Source organism: Crocodylus siamensis, chromosome 5 (assembly GCF_052110815.1).
Source record: "Crocodylus siamensis isolate JL-2025a chromosome 5, ASM5211081v1, whole genome shotgun sequence".
Classification (NCBI taxonomy): Eukaryota; Metazoa; Chordata; order Crocodylia; family Crocodylidae; genus Crocodylus; species Crocodylus siamensis.
In genome coordinates, this window is record NC_143399.1 from 36,912,497 (window position 1) to 36,929,976 (window position 17,480).

General features: G+C 40.9%; 1 protein-coding gene across 9 annotated transcripts in view; it reads left to right on the forward strand.

Moving 5' to 3' along the window:
* Nucleotides 1-17,480, forward strand: part of LOC149863728 (ferric reductase 1-like) — a 76,373-nt gene that overhangs the window by 28,861 nt on the left and 30,032 nt on the right. For 4 of the 9 annotated variants that reach the window (XM_090048205.1, XM_090048206.1, XM_090048208.1 and 1 more), the window contains 7 exons: nt 311-423; nt 2,183-2,269; nt 2,467-2,564; nt 8,453-8,511; nt 11,557-11,685; nt 11,781-11,806; nt 13,368-15,940. In XM_090048205.1, the coding sequence (XP_089904331.1) occupies nt 311-423; nt 2,183-2,269; nt 2,467-2,564; nt 8,453-8,511; nt 11,557-11,685; nt 11,781-11,806; nt 13,368-13,457 (602 nt within the window). In that variant the 3' untranslated portion in view covers nt 13,458-15,940. Of the gene's footprint in view, nt 1-310; nt 424-2,182; nt 2,270-2,466; nt 2,565-8,452; nt 8,512-11,556; nt 11,686-11,780; nt 15,941-17,480 lie in introns of those variants that run through there. The other 5 variants (XR_016442455.1, XM_090048207.1, XR_016442456.1 and 2 more) reach the window with 4 other exon arrangements.

Consider the following 17,480-nt stretch of genomic DNA (forward strand, 5'->3'; position numbering starts at 1 on the left):
CCCATAGGACTCAAATCTGGAAGGGACTGATTTGTCTGACATCTGTCCACCAAAGTACCTACATAGGTATTTAACTTTAAGCTCATGAGTGTAATTATTCATGTGCTCAATGTTTAAGTGCCTATATCAGTTTGTTGCCAAGTATGTGCTCCAACACTCAGCAATTTGCAGGATCCAGCTTAAAGAGCAATATTACTGTAGTATCACCAATCTGGGTTTTATCATTACTTAGTACTGCCCAAAGTACTTGATTTTTTTTTAATTGAGGTCGGTTTAGCGTTAACTTGGTCAGCTTTTTTTTCTTTGTAAGGGGCTCTCATGTTGATAGCCTGGATGACTACAGGAAGTATGGGAATGCTATTTGCTAGGAATGTGAAAAAAGCCTCTCACAGTCTTCTCCTTGGCAAAGCTGTCTGGTTTCAGGTATGTAAATAAATGTAACAAAAAGTAGCAACAGCTATAACAGTACAATAATGAGAAAATTGAATGATAAAGTGGGCAAACAATTATAAGAAAAACCCAGGTAAGGTTTTTGCTGGGGAAGGATAAACTCTTTTAAACACTGTTGTTGCATGCAAAAACACAAGTCAGATCACTTATTAGAAAATGTAACCTGATCTTTCACATTCAGCAGATTTCTATGACTAAAGAAATTGCTAAAAAATATCCGGGACGGTGGCACCTGAAACAGCAGAATCATTTACTATACCAAAAAGATACTTGGGTATGTGTCACTTGACATACCCAAATGGTAGTTATATGGCATACAGCTGCCATTTTTGTTATTTACACACGGTTAGCTATCTTATTCCGCATTCAGTGAAGATACTCAACCATTGACACCGCCAGTCAGCATACTCAGTAGGTATTGGCTCCATATGCACATACCTAGGCAAGTATATATCCCAAAATTGTAGCTGTAGGACAGAAAAAAGCATAACTAGCAGCTCCTAAACCCTAGGGAAGAAAGGCAGCCTTTTCATATTTTGGCCAAAAACCTAGTGGTCCTGGTACTCGTCCAGAAAGCGAGGGGCTTTTTTTAAGCTCTCTTTACCAAGAGGGAGTTTGAACCAGTATTGCTGCTGCTTCCTAGCACTGTGTTCCAACCATCAGCCCACAGGTAGGACACTGTATATTTCCCAGCTTGAAGCTGGCCCCCTACATAGCCGAATGAAGGAGTGGGTCGTATGAAAGGGAAGAAGCTAGTGGGTCTGAGATGGCTGCAACTCTAGAAGGGAGGGAGCCCTGGTTCTATGGTGGACTCTTGCTCCCAGTGCAGCAAAACTTCCCCACTGCTCTTTACTGATTTTATCAAATGACTCTTAAATGCAAAGGGCAGCAGCTCAGTTATAAGCATTACCTAATCATCCTTCATGGTCCCTGATATACTGAGGCACGCTGTTAGTGTTACATAGTCCTACCAGCAGCTGGAGGCAGGGCATAACTAAAATGAATGAGGAGGCCTGTGTCAACTAAACATTTCTTTCCTTCCCGTTTCCAAGCAGCTAGGAATCACTTTCTTGCCAGCTGACTTACTGTGAGCCCTTGGTGCCTAAAGTTGAATAACTTAAGACAAATCCTCAGCTGGTATAAAATGCCATAGCTTCACTGCTGATCTGCCTCTTTCTCATAGACATTATTTTTCAAAATTGATTTTTTGAAACCCTGTTGATCTGGGTATGTTAGCCTTAGTTTTTAATATAACATACTCTATGTTGTAGTGTTATTTGCAGTTTTCCATTTGTGTTTATTGCAAGTTTGTGTGCAGAATAACCTGACATATTGTGCATCTGTTAATCCTTCTTTAGAATAAAAAAGAAAAACCTCTCTGATGTTTTGCTGAAGAGGTTAACTTGGTTAGTAAACACTGTCTAAAAACTGCCTGCTATTAAACATATAAATATTAAAACTATCAAAGAAACTTCAAATGTGTGATGCTACATGAATAAAAGGAATAGTAAGAGGCAAATGAATGAAAATATACTTTACCTGCTTTGGGGGAACCCCAGCACACTTGTTTTTAACAGCCCATATTAAAATCAACAGGCTTACATTTTTTTTCCCAGGTGTGAATTTCTTTAGTAATGTAAACAAATGTACTTTAACTCTGGCTGTTGCAAATGAAAATGTTAATGCATACAAAGTGTGAGCTTAATACCTAGCATTTTATCTTTTTGCTTAGGTTCACTGGTGTCTGATGGTGTTAACTGTAACAGAAACAATAACTGCTTTCGTACTAGCCTTTGTAGCAGCAATGGGATGGAGTAGTGTAAGTTAGACCCTTTTTCCCTACAAACTCTCCTGGTTAGTGCATGGAGTAGCTTCATTGACTTCAGTGGAGTTATTTATTTACTTTGGTATAACTGAAATATATTGTATATCCAAACAGTGAAGAATTGTCTTTTAAAACAACAATTGAGAGAGTGAATCAGGAAAATCAATGTTCTATGCTTTTGTCTCCCCCAGGGTGCAGGAGCCCATGCCATCATTGGATGCATTGTCATGATTCTTTCCTTCTTTCAACCAGTGATAGCTTTTTTACGGCCTTCTCTTAAAAATAAAAGGTCAGTAAATTGACAAAAAAGACTCTCTTAAATCTGGGGCATGCTATAACAAGACTTATGGGGTTATATATTGTGTATCTTGCAGGCTGAAGCACATATCATGTATAGTTTTTTTTAAAGGCAAATCTAAGTTAGATGATATTGGTTGGAATAATGAGTGAATCCAAGAAATAGTTTCTGGAATATGTACAGCCCTCTTTTTGTGACAAAATAGAAATAATGGTAGTTAGCATGGACTTCCTGCCAGTCTTACAGATGATCTATGAAAAAAATCAGCTTTGTTTCTCTTGTTGCTTCTTAATCAAGGAGTTAAAGACACTTAAGGATTTGGAGGTTTTCTGCTTCTCTGTTTTGTCTATGCTGGAATGTAAAGCTTTCTTTTTTTAACATCTCATTAATGTGTGCTTGCTAAGCAACTGTAAGGGAAAGGAACTGTATATAGAACCTCAGTAATTAAACTATGCCTGAGAAAATGTACTTATCAAAAATATACAACAACCCAATTGTTTCCATAAGCCTCTTGGAAGTCTTCCATCAACATTTGGGAAGATCGGATATGATTTAACAGATTTTTAAAAAACGAATAGTCTTAAAAGATAAATGGGGGTGCGGGAGTAAAGGAAACAAGATCAGTTTAAAAAAAATGTCCTCTGCTTCCCTCTTGCTCTTTGAACATGAACATAAGTGTCACCATCCTTCTGTGGTAGTGAGAGGTAACTTGCTTCCTCCTGTATCTTCAGCCAGCTTCTTTGTCCAGTAAGCATTGGAGGCTGCAGCTGTTGTTCATCTCCCATTCCCTCTCGTGCTCAACCCCATTCATTTTCATTTTGCTTGCCTACATCACATGAACCTCCCTGTCCCTTCAGTGCTGTGAGGCTGACTCTTGTCCTGCCTCATGGCCAATGAGGGCTATTTTTTCATAACCCCGATAGCTCAGACTACTGTCCTGGCAGTCTCTGGCTGGTGCAAGTGAAGTAAGTTGACAGGCTGGTGCATGTGCCTATGGCCCACCTCTGAGTAAATACAGTCTATGCAAAATTAAGTTAATGCATGACAGATGATTGTTTCTAGAAGTCATGACAGTCATTTATATAAGAGTTTAAAGCAGTGCTCAGAAGTGATAGCTGAAGGAGCCCTCAGTAGATCCTGCCTTCCCTTTGATAAAATGTGACACATTTTTCCTTAGGTCTAAGAATCCTGTAGCAACAAACTTCTAATTCATAAAAGGTTTCAGACATCTGAATATGTTGATTACCTCCTTATCATCCTTTCAAGCACAAGTTGGAATGCTGGCTCCAGTTCTTCATATCTTAGATTTACCTTTATGATAATTTTTCATGTCTATTCATTGAGTTGGGTCTTCTTCTTTAGTTTGCTCTTACTACAACATGTTTCTGTGATGGGCTGGCTGGCAGTGACCTGGCCCAGGGGTTTTGAAAGGGCAAAAGATGATTGGAGGACTTGGGATTCCCTTTCCTCACCAATCTGGTAATGATTTGGCCCAGGGGCTTTGAAGGGGTAAAAGATGATTGGTGGACTTTGGGATTCCCTTTCCGCACCAATCAGGCCCCAGAGACTCACTCCTCCCCCTCCCCCCCCCCCGTGTCCCGATTTGGCCTTTGGGTCACCTGGAGGGGGATAAAAGGGGCAGCATGGGCTGACTTAGGGGAGAGACTAGCGAGGAACAACAAGGAAGGAGCTTCACAGAGCTGGTAAGAGCTGAGCCAGTGGGGCAGGAGCAGTGCCCCAGAAGAGCCTGGAAGAGCAGGATCTGCAGGCAGCAGTGGGACCCTCAGCAGTGCGGCATGCAGCCAGCAGGAGGGGCTCCCCACTGGGCTCCAGGCTCCTCTACAAGCGGCTGCACCCAGCAGGAGAGGCTTCCCTGCTCCAGGAAGGATCTGAGCAGCAACCTGAGGGGTTCCCAGCTCTGCTTCCAGCTCCTCCAATCAGAGGCCAGGCAGCTCAATGTGAGTCCAGGGCTCTGGGAAGGTCAAGACCCCTAGCAGGCAGTGTTCCTGCCCACCATGTGGGAGATCTGGGTTCGAGTCCCAGCTGAGGTGACTTGTGGTGAGTGAGATAACAAGAAGCAAACAAATCTTCTTGCAGTGGAAAGGGGCCATTGTGTTTTCCCCCCTTTCTCCCCCTCCAGGTACCAAGGCCCTATGTTTCCTTGTCATTTGACATTTTGCATTTTGTGCCCTTTGCATATTTCACCAACCCATACTGTTTGTTCTGCTCTTTGAGTTTTATATTTTGTTAACCCTGTTTTGTCAGTGATTGTAAGCGTCTAACCTTTATTGAATTCTGCCCCCTTGGGGCGTTGTAGTGTCCACTGTACCCTCTGATTTATGCTTGTTATGTTCCCAGTATTAAAAGGTATATGGTTATGTCCCCATTACTGATCTGGCTCTGCTGTATAGGGGGAGGAGGGTCCATACACTTTCCACAGCGCTTGTGCACCTGTTTTGATCCCTTCAGTTGGAGAGCGAGTACCGCCTGGGTTACATTTCTACTAAAGCTGTACAGATCACTGACTTTCTGATTTATCTGCTGAACTAAACATTTAATACATCAGTTCAGATTAACCACTTTTCCCATCAAAATATAAAACTGGAAAAAATCTTTAGTATGATAGAAACTGAAACAGTTATTTTCATTTCTGGTACCTATAGGAAAAGCCAACAAAATGAATGGTTAGAATCACAGAGCTGCAGTAGTCTTGGTAGTAGCAGAGCCAATGCTTGATCTGTAAATACTCTAATGCCTGTTGAGACCAAGAGCAGGAGAATAAGAATGTCTATGACAAGCATAATTGTTGGGATGCCTTAGTAGGGAGGTGGGATATTTCTGTTTAGTTCCTACTTCAGTGAATGCTTGTTAGTACAAAACAGAACAACCTTATCAGTAAAGCGTGAAAGTGCCCCACCCAGAAAGAGCCTAGAGCTTTGTGGTTGGTGCCTTCTCCTGGGAAGGCATGTGATGTCGGTAGGGTTCTTGAGTGACGCGGTGAGAGAGAGGTTTGTTTACTGTAAGGAAGGAAAATAGATCTTGCAAAAGTGAATCTTCTGTACAATGCAACAGCCATTCAGTAATTAACTGCAAACACACTTTTTTGAGGTGCGTGAAAATTCCTCCTAGAGGTATAGACGGACATAATACCGTATTTACTCAAATATTACGACATGTTTTTTTCCCCCCTCAGCACAGGGGGAAAGCTCCTCATGTTACGTTCACATACAAGGAAGCCTCGTTAAATACATTGTCTACCGTTAAACTGCTGCCAAAAGCAATGTGTCTTCAGTTATGGAAACCGACTATGAAGTTGATTAAATGCAGACAATGCTGAGGATAACTATGAAGTACATGGCCCATATTGAACAAACATACTGATGGGAACCTTTTTTGTTTTGACCTTTAAAAAAAAAAAAAAAAGGTGGGTGTTCCCTCTACAGGGAACTGGCACTGGTCCTGGGGGTACTGCAATACTAGGCCAGCACTGGGGGGCACACCTCCCCTTGGTGCCAAAAATGCTTGATCTTAGCCAAAATAGGTTAGTGTAGTCCATCTGAATATGATATATAGTAGTTTCTATTGTGTGGAGCCTCCCCTCAGCACCTACTCTTTTTCAAGTCATAGTGAGCTACTATATTGAATGCATTTCATCCTCCTCTTCACTTCCATAACCAAGCCGCACCTTTCTTTCCCATTTTCAATGATTCCTGTTTCTTCACCAGCCTTAAGTGTCTGGTAAACATCACCAAATTGTGTCCCAAACAGTTTCCAGAATCCCTCTGTCACCCCCTCTCTCAGCTTCTCACATATGATTGGTGTGGCCTTGCTCTCCATGAGATGAAGCTGGGCCAAGTTGCCCTGTGCCTCATCTGTGTATACATTTGTGGAGGATCCGAGGACTCATGACAAGAACACCCAGTTCCAGTCATGAATAGGGCTTTAATTAGCACATGCATCTTTTGTCTGGAGTATATACACAGACTGAGCAGTGTTGAGCTGTGGAGTCAACATGGCTTGAAATTCTGTTGACTCTGCTGGAGCCCAGCCCATTGAACTATATGGTAACTCCTGAATCTGTTGGCTTTGGATTAATATCATACATAGTTTGTATTATATATAAGTAGGTACAAAAGTGCTACTTAAAAGTGTGTTTGTAGAGTACCTGTGCTAAAACTTACAGCAGTTTTAGAAAAGGTGAACTGTATCAGTTCTGCATGAACTAAGTAATATGCAAATTATTACAGGTATGTTTATTTCAAGGTCAGTGTTTTCAAATTGGTCCCTCACTTCCACATGCTCAGAGAGAGCACAGTGCTTCAGGGGAAAGAATTTGAAGCGGGGGGCAGAAGGGAAGGGGCTTCAGGGGAAAGAAGCTGGGAGAAAGAGGGCAAGGGGTCTACCCAACCCCCCAGATTTATTTTCCCTTCTGGAGAAGTGAGAGGGAGATAAATTCAAGGCAAAACTCCAATAGTTAGATTCTGTACTTGGAAGATTATAACAAATGTATACATTTTCCAAATATATAATCTACTTATTGGTGAATCAGCATATATTCAAAAATATATAGTAATTGCACCATTTTAAGGGATGCCAGTTCAAGGTGTTGTGGGGTAGTTATCATGTCTGTGTGATTCTGGGACTGATGTATAGATATTAGGGCTGTGCAAAGGTTTGGTAGCCAATTCAATTCCAAGGGGATTCAGTCCAATTTGGCTGCCAAATCTCCAAATCCAAATCGAATTGGGAGAATCATTAATCTCTCTGAATTGAATCGGAAGCCTCTGAATCGATTCAGAGAAATTCGGGGATTCAGTCGTAGACTGTACAGGCAGGCAGTAGGCAGTGCCAGCAGGAGCAGCTGGGGGAGCAGCCAGATGAGCCCTGGCTTCAGCCAGCAGCCCTGGGAGAAGCCGTGGCTCCTCCGGCTGCTCATCCAGAAATATGACAGAAATAAGTTTTGGTGCCAAATATTTTTGGATTTGGCGGAATCAAATTGGGACGGTCATGAATGCCGCGTGCCCCCGGAGGCTGTAGGATACAGTGAGCTCTCACAGGCAGCAGCAGTGCTGTCAGTAGTGGGAGCATGGTGGCAGCAAGTAGTGAGCTTCCACAGGCAGCTGTGGTGCTGTCAGTGGTGGGAGGGCGGGGTGGTGAGTGCCCACCAGTGGTCAGTAACCACCCACAGACACCACCGATAGCATAGGTGGTGGCCAGTGGCAATTGGGGACACCGGCAGATGTCACCAGCAGTGTCGGGGGGAGGGTGGTGACCACCCACAGGCACCGCCGGCAGTGTCACCAGTGCCTTTTTGCAGGGGGTGCACTGCCAAGCTCGGGGGGTGCATGTGCACCCATGTGCCCTCCGTACACATCGCCAATGGAGGCAGTGATTCAAATCACCAAATCAAATCACTATCCCTCCAAATCCAAAGCGAATACTTTCTGCTTCACACAGGCCTAATAAGTATGCTGCAGATATAGCAAAGCTGCTTCAGCTACCTCTGCTTCATTTGGGATCAAAGTCATAGGTTCAGGTATTTGTAACAGTGAGATTGTAGCAGCCAATATGCACCCAGATGGCAGCTCATCTACCTCTTTTAAAGCATCTAAAATCTGTATTTGTCCATTCCCTAGATGACATCTGTCTTTGCTGGCTTTCATGTGAAAAATTATCTACTGTAACCTATTAACCCTATAAACCAATACTAGTATTGCTCTGATGTGTTTACTGTCTCTTAGGAGCTTTGGAAAATATTTTTGGTGTTTTAGGTATTGCACATTTTGAATGTTCGTTTTTAAAGTAAAATTCCAGTGCATCATACAACTGTCATGTAAAAGAAAGACTCTATTTAATGCATCATTTCTATTGTACTACAGGAGATTTATTTTTAACTGGTTTCATGCTCTAAATGCTTTCATCATAAAGGTTCTGGCTGGTAAGTTGATGTTTTAATATTTTAAATGTGCTTATAACACTATGGTCTCTCCTTTGGTGTTTCCATAATATTAACTAAAATGAATTTTAAAATTATTGAATTGAAGTTATCCTTTTTAATAGTATTCATCCTACTGATTAAATTGTCAGATGAGACAGGAAGCAGAATCAGGGTTTTACCTAAACTAATTATTTTGCAAAAAGTATATGTGCTTTCTACAGAAAATTCTGACTTCATTTAAAAAAAACTTGAATACCCAACAGCTGAAATATCTGGGGTGTATACTGAAGTTAGCACAATTTCTGCTGTGTGTATCAGTTTATTGGTCTCATACCCCAACTTTCTTTTATTAGTCATGTTTCCCACTTGTTTAGAACCACTTGTGAAGCAAACAGCCTGAACATTCCAATAATGCACCAAGAGGAGAGGTCCTAGTGCTGCATTACAAAAATTGTAGTCTGATCTTGATATATAGAGCAGACAGGGGACTTGAGGAACCTAAATACATCTCTAGTGCCTCAGCATCCTGGATGCATTTCCAAACTGAACAATTTCCCTTGCTTCTTGCCTTGAATAGTTTACCAAAAACTTGGATATTTTTTATATAAAATAATAGTGGAAACATTTTGTTTTTCTTTACACAACAATTTTCCCAAAGCAACATTTTTCACACAGTTTCAGTTGGAATTCTTGGGTTCTTTCCCAGCTCTCCAACCAGTCTGGTGTGCTACTTTGAGCAGGTATTTTAGGGCACAGACAGAAGTGCAGCTGCTGGGTCTAACTCATGGTGATTCATAGAAATAGCCACGAGTTAGACCAATCCAACAGAAATTAGTTGTTGGATCAGGAGAGGTGGAGAATCGGCTCCAATTTGGAGGCAATCCAGGGAGAAAAGTTTCATCTTCCTCTGACTCCACACCCCCTTCGCCCCCCAGCTCCATTACTGTCTCTGGATGGTGGGAAAAGAAAGCAGGGAGGGAGGGAAATTGTTCTGGGGTTTTCTCAGCCCTGCTGGACTGGGGGGAGGGAGGGTAGATTGGAGCCCCCCCACCAAGGTGAGGAGCCTCCAATCTATTCCCCCCCAACTCCAGCAGAGCTAAGAGAACCCCAGAAAGGCCCTCTCTTCCCTGCCTTCTCTCCCTCTCGTATAGAGACAGCAGCTTCATAGCTCACTGTGCTACAGCTGGAGCTGACAAATTAAGTCATTCCACTTGGGAGCAGCTTCATTTGAACCCTCATACAATGAAGGTTAATTTGGGTTCATTTGAACCCTCATACAATGAGAGTTAATTTGGGCTCTATAGACCTGCTTCTCTTTTTGGGCACAGCTTTAGAGTGATTTCAGGGGGGCCAATGATGCAACAAATGTCACTTCTGTCTGCACCCTTAATTTCTCCACCCTTCAGGTTTTTTTCATCTGCAAAATGCTTAAAAGTAATGCTTGCTCTGAACTACTACCCAGGGACATCAATGGAAAGACAATGAATGCTATAGCAAGCCCTTATTTTCATAAGTATTTAAATATAATTAGCAAGTACAAAATACTATAGTTTTAATAATAATCAATAATCAGTGCTCATTCTCTTGGCATGTAATATTCTTAGAATTCTCTATTTTATTTGCCTTTCAACTATTCTATTATATACAGGTGATAATGTACTGATTAAGCAAGCTTTTAAATGCATGCAAGAAAAGAAAAGTAAATGGTATATTAACAACTTAAACTTTTTTTGGAATCAGATTAGTGCTTTACTAAATATTGTATTGTATTAAATCATAGCCATGTAACTGGGCCATTGTGATGTTTTTTCAAATATGGGCCAAATAGAGATATAGCCATGATGATCCAAGAAATAGGTGAGAAACAAGATTTGTTTATTAATAGCTTTTACGATACCAGGAATTCTCAACCAGGGTGTTGTGGTACTATGCAGCATTAGCCTGGTTACTATGAAAATACCTACATATGGTTCACAAGATGCCCATATGGCACGTCCCCGCAAGCACGTACATGCAGTTTGTGGCATCTCAAAGCCATTTGAGGCACTGCAAACTGCTTGTGGCGCATATGCACTCATATACTGTCCTGCTCATTTGCCATGCAGCAGCTTTGACATTGGGAGATCTCGGTGTCAAAAAAAACCACCACTAAAAATAGCAGCACAGTGCACATGGCCACAGCGTGCACTGCCAGAAACTTGCTTGGTTTATTCCACAGAAAGAATATGATGTCTGGTAAATTTTACAACCCCTTCACCTCTATGCATATAGCCACTGTACTTTAGCTTGCCTATCACCAACCTCACAGACCTATGTCTAACCTTGCTTACCTCTAACTGCTAACAATCCCCTGTGCTCCATTTCTGACACAACTGAGAAAGTACTGCCCTGAAATGAGACAAAGTAGATCTCCCAAAGTACACATCAAGCTCTTTAGGACAAGGTAGGCAAAGAAATGTACTCCTTCCACCCCCTCCTTCCAAGTTGTTTCATATTGCCCACCCAGACCATTTCATAGATCCCTCAGAGCTCTGTTTTGCTAACCCAGCTAATTCCTCTACAGTTCAGTGCAGTTGCACTTAGTACAGTGAATGCAGCTTGAAGTGCTTGCAGATAATTCAGATTGGTTGTTGTCAGTTCCTGAGAAAAAGGAGGCAGAGAGCTATGGTTGTCTGAGTATATATTTTAACTCTTCATTTCTTGCATTACAGAAAGCTGGGGTTTTGTTTTGTTTTTTGTTTTGATTTGTTTTTTGCTGTATTTTGACTTTCTGGAAAGGCATCTGGATACTTTAAGTATTCATTAACAAAGGGATTTCTTTGGTCATTGAATTCTTTGTAGGTTGCTCAAAGAGGAAGCTCTGTAACACCCATTCACCAACAGGTTGCATCACCACTGTTTCTCAATGGGATTTGCAAATCTAGTAATAGCACTTAAAAACAAAATTTAAAATATGCATTAAAATGTTGGAGAGAATCCTAAATGTTCAGTAATGGTCTTATGCCTAGTGTGTGCTTTGCCTTGTTTTATTTTTCTCTCCTTTAGTTGCTGCCATATTTTTGGGCCTACAGATGCTTGACAACTCTCCCAATCAGTGGATGATTGGAACTATGGGAGGATTTGTAGGATGGGAGGCATTAATATACATTATGTTTGAAGGCTTGCACAAACAAGGTAAAGGCTCAGTTTTCACATTTTGAAATGTTTGTTTCAATGAAGGAAAATAGGTAAAAACTGAAACTGATAATTTTCATGTTTATATTTTTCAGTTAAGTTTGAAGATTCACATGGCGAGGTAATACCACACTTTACATAGTAATAAGATGCAAGCGATTTATTTTTCATGTCTTGAAATGTGTTTGGCGTTACTTTGCACTGTGTTCTTATGATCTCATGAATTAAATAGGATTCTGCTGAGAGCTCTTGAGAAAAATGCAGATGGTGCACAAAGAGATTCACAAATTAAGACCAGAATGCACTAATTATGATCACTTAGAGCTGCATACCCAAGTGATCTGGGAGGATTCTCCCAGGTTTGTTTTCCTGATAGAAAAACTTACCTGGAGATGCCTAAACAGACGTTGGGATACTGAGTCCTTGAAGAGTGGAGAGCTTGCAGTGCTGATGTTGCAGAGCCAGGGGGTCCTTGTGCATATATCTTAGCGTGCTCTATAGACTCCCTTTGCCTGCCTAGAGACATGTGCAAGCAGTGGACAGAGCAGCTCTCATTGGCTGACCCACAATGCTCAGGATCTGCCTGTGTCTCCCTGGAGCAGTAGAATCCAGCCTGAGGGGAGATGGGGACAGGAGCAACTGGGATGCTAGAGGACTGTACTCTGACTTCACTCAGAAAAGATTGTGTCCAGACATTCACTCTCCCAGAAGAAATTCTTGAACATCTGGACACTTGCAGTTTCTCATGGGAGAGCAGCAACTGAATGCCTGCATGCAGCCTTATTAGTCTGACATATAGAATTTAAGTCTATATCTCTTATATTGCATCCATAGGTGCTTCTTGAGCATACAGTTTGAAAGACCTCTGGTCTTGATTTAAATGCTTCTAAAATCCACAACACTCCCTAATGTAAAATGTTCCAATTGCACTTTATTTCCAGTCTGAATGTGATTAATTTCACCTGCCAACCACTGTATCTTAGTGTACCTTGTTTGGTAAACTGAAGAGCTCCCTGCAGTAAGAGATTTTTTTCCTCACATATTACAGGGGTGTAGATTATAGCCATGTTGGTCTAAGGGCATAGGCAGACAAGGTTCGTTGTGTGAATCTGATATCTTTTATTAGACCAACTTAAATAGTTGGAAAACAATTATTAAGCAAGCTTTCGGGTTCAAAAACCCTTCGTCAGGCTAAGGAAGTTTCAGCAGTTGATTAAATTATCTCCTTGTTTTCAAGATGTGGCATTTTTCTTGAATAATTGACAGTAATGAGTGTAGGGGACCCACTGTTTTACTGGAGGTGCTTTCTTTCAGGTGAGGCAAATCGATATGATCACAATATCCTCTGAAACTTTTACACAGATATGAAGGCCATAAACTTAGTAGCCTAATCAAATACTATTTTAGAAAATTACATTCTTATTACTCAAAATTGACAGGTATTTTCAACAAATATGCATCTTCCACTAATTGTTCTTTCCTCAGCCATTTTCACAATGACTCTTTCCTAAGCTTCCTCTGGCACTGTCAAGTCTGTATCATACTGATACCTGTTTTACTTGATCAATTGATAAAATGATGTTGTGGCTTCCAAGTGTCTTTGAATGCAACTAGGCTGTTTCTGAAACCAATGTTAAAATTACTTGTAATGGTTGAATAACCTTGTTTTTTTTCTTTTCTAGATAAAAAGTGAAATTATTATGTTTTTAACATTTGTGTGTGGAAACCTGGCATTCTTAGTAGCATTGCTTGTGGGAATTGCAGAATCCTAAAATTGACTGGATTTGTCTTGAAGCAATAATGATTACTTCTATCTTAAGACTACTACATAGTGAATACAAGTTTTTTCCAGCTTTAAATTTTTTAATGTAGAAACATTTTTATGTTTTGTAATTAATATACTAATCACTTTTTTGAAAACTGAGATAACATTTTGTCTATGAATGATTATTTGTGTATGACATCTCCATCTAGTACTATGTAAATAGTAATGTGATATATAATAAGAAAGCAATATCTAAAAGTTGAAATTTGATATTTATTTTATCTGATGCTTCCATTTAATCCTTTGGATGTTCCTGTCTTTTAACAAGATAAGTTTCATTTGTATAAAAACAAAAGGAAGGATGTAGACATTTTTGTCATGTGACTAATTTAGGCCACCACTCTTCATTAAGAACCACATGGACAAATCTTTCTGTGCCTTCCTGAAGGTCCATGGACTTCTGCTATAGTGATTTCACCGAGGCTCTGTTTAGACTTTGTGTCTCTACCAGCATGATTCAATGTAAGATCAGAGCCTACTTCATATATGGAGATCAATCTAAGCCACAACTACAAAATACCTACTTGATTGCATTTTTATCCTCACAAAGTAGGGGAAAGGATGAGAACATGCAGATGAGAGGACCAAAGTCAAGTTACCTGTGCACCATCCCAAATCTGAACTTCTGTGCAACTGATCCCAAATTATAGAATACATGAACATTTTCATCAACATCTCTGACCAGAGATACAGAATTATGTTAATTTTTCTTTTTTTCTTCTGTTCTTCCACATTTTTGTCTTCCTCTCTCCTTTTCTCCCTTTTTCCATCTTTTTTCATATTCACTTTGTTTAGGTTCTAGTATAAATAAGCCAGCAATGCATCCTTGTTGCCAAGAAGACTAATGGCATACTGGGCTGCATTGGTAGGTGTGTTGCCAGTAGGTCAAGAGAAGTGATTATTCCCTTCTATGGAGCACTGGTGACACCATATCTGGAGTACTGTGTTGAGTTTTGGGCACCCCACTACAGAAAGGATGTGAACAAATTGGGGAGAGTCTAGCAGAAGGCAGCAAAAATGGTGAGGGGGCTAGAGCACATGACTTTTGAGGAGAGGCTTAGGGAACTGGGCTTATTTAGTCTAGAGGAGAGGAGACTGAAAGGGGACTTAATAGTAGTCTTCAACTAACTGAAGGGGGATTTGAAAGAGGATGGAGCTAGCCCAGGGGTTGTCAACTGGGGGTACGTGTAGCCCCCCTTGGAGAGGCTGCAGGGGGGATGCACCAGTGGGTGGTGAACTTGCACGCAGTAGCGGCCACCATCCACCACGCTGCACCACTGCCACACTCTGCTTCCACCCTGGCCTGTTCTATGCCTGCCTGCTGCCGCCCCCCCAGCTCCACATCCAGCTCCAAACACCCACTATGTCCAGCCAAAGCAGTACACTCCTTAAAAAAGGTTGAAAACCCCTGAGCTAGACTATTCTCAGTAGTGGCAGAGGACCAAACAAGAAGCAGTGGTCTCAAGTTGCAGCAAGGGAAGTTTAGGTTAGATATGAGGAAGAATTTTCTCACTAGGAGGGTAGTAAAACACTGGAACAGGTTACCCAGAGAGGTAGTGGAAGCTCCATCCTTGGAGGTTTTCAAAACCCAGGTAGACAAAGCTTTGGCTGAGATGATCTAGTTGGGACTGGTCCTGTTTTGAGGAAGGGGTTGGACTAGATGACCTCCTGAGGTTCTTTCCAACTCTAACTTTCTATGATTCCATGAAATCCATTTCTCTTCCATGGATCCATTTCCACTGCCTTATTCCTAGGCCTTACAGTTACAGCAGTGGAAGCTTTTCTTGTTTTCTTACAAGTATTTGAATTAATGTCCCATGCTTTATCGAGCTGTAAGTATTATATTAGTAGCCAGTGAGCTAATCTATATAAGAAGCTTAATGCTCAGTAGCCCAATAACACTGCACAGTACTATGGTGGGCAAAAACCATGCTGATACACTACTGCATAGTAGTATTAGGCAGTATTAGGCTACTGAGCAGTAAGCGTCACTAAAAAAAAACATGCACCAGCACTACCGCACAGTAACTGTAGTTACTATGCATTTAGTTAGTACTTCATTAAGCAAGTACTAAACTAAAGGTGCAGTAACTATTGTGCATTAACAAACGTATCAGCACGCCCAGTGATTATGACACAGATAGTCCATGTCACCATCATCTGAACCTTTTAAAATACAAGTATAGAAATAAGGTAGCATACATTTAAGGATAGGCAGTGTGAACAATACAGCATTTGAGTTATGGCAAAATGTGGTAATTGAATGAGTTGTCTTGAGTTATTGCAGAAATCTCAATCTATGAATCTGTGGGCAGGGTTCACTTGCAGATCATCTTATGTTAACTAGCAAGTCATTTTGTAGTTAATCTACACCTTGTTTTTAGTTTCTGAATCTAATTAAAAGATGCAATAAACATTTCCCTACTGTTGTTTCTCCATATCATAATTGCTGTAGTTACCACAAGGATATTACATAGCCATGAATGAAAGGGAGGTGTCCATGAACAATCTCTCTTTCATAGTGTGGATCACATACTAATTTTGGAAGCCACAAATTAATGGATTGTTAGATGAATAGGTGGTATAAAATTTTCCATAAAGGGATATATACGTATGCCTCAGAGTCAGGGTGAGCTGGCCAGTGTAGTTTATTAGAAGGGTCATTAAGGTTATTGAGTGGGGAGTTTACCAATGTATTCATGGCCCTATCTAAACCTCTTGGCAGAAATGCATGCAGGCTTTTCAGAGTATAATGATTGAACTAGCCATACATTTCTTTTGCAATAACAACTCCATCTTTACTACCATCTTTTAGCTCTTTTTTAATGGAAGCATCCGTGTACATATGGTACAAGGGCTGCCAAAACTTCAGCCTTGTCATCCAGAACTGTTCTGGACTGTGTTAGTCGAGATTGTAGGATACTGTTGATCCAGCTGTTGCTATCACTATAGCAAGTCTACTGGTAGTAGGAACAGCAGCAAATTTGCAGGTTTGGGGTAGGGAAGGCTTGTTTAGACAGTGCCTTAAAGATTCCTAGTTAGCAAAGCAATTCCAGATGAACTGGCAGTGACAAGAAATAATTGGGCAAATCAGCTCACTCAACATGCCCGTGCCATTGGATAAAAGTACGTGCTAGACCAGACACTCAAGCCAGGTACAGACATTATACTTTTACATGGATAAGTTTTCAGAAACTGGTCTATACCCATAATAGAACAGAAGTCCAACACACACAGACTAATTTAAAAATGGTGGAACCTGGTTTAAAATTCCCCCACCCCCTAACCAAGGGGCAAATGTGTGTTCTGTTCACTATCAGTCTAAACTACACTGCTTACAGAAAATCACATAACTTAGATTGATTCCCCCTCATGCTTTTTGAATGTCTGTACCTAGCCTCAAAGGTTTCCTCAGGATGTATATGTTTAGGGCTGGTGCTAAAATAAATCAGACAAGTAACATGCGGGGGCAAAAATGCAGGAAGCAGGACTCGGTGATTGAGCCAGGCTGCTAGCAAAGGGGCAAAAATGTAGGCATGTTAGGCCAGTCTCTATATAGTTTCACTGCTGTTTTCCATCCTTGTTCAGTATCTCTGTGCCTACTCATGTTAATATAGTACCATCTAGTCTCTGCATCACTTTTCTCTCTCCCATTACAGAACAATCCTCTCTAAAGTAGTACCCTGTATCCACAACTACTCAGAAGAAATATATATATAAAATGTTGTTTTACTTGAATAACTAGCATTTCTAATTTATGTAAACCTGTAACACCAGTTTACATAGATATCATCATGTAGCTATAGCATTGCTTCCTTCTGGGGGAGGAGTCAACGAGTAAGAGTTTCTAATTATCAGTCAAGTATATAGCCTCTAACACTGAGTCTACAAATAATGCTTGGAAAAAGGTAGAAGATTGTTTTGTTAGCTAGTTAATGTTGAATAATATTTCTGAGACTGTCTTGAGTTC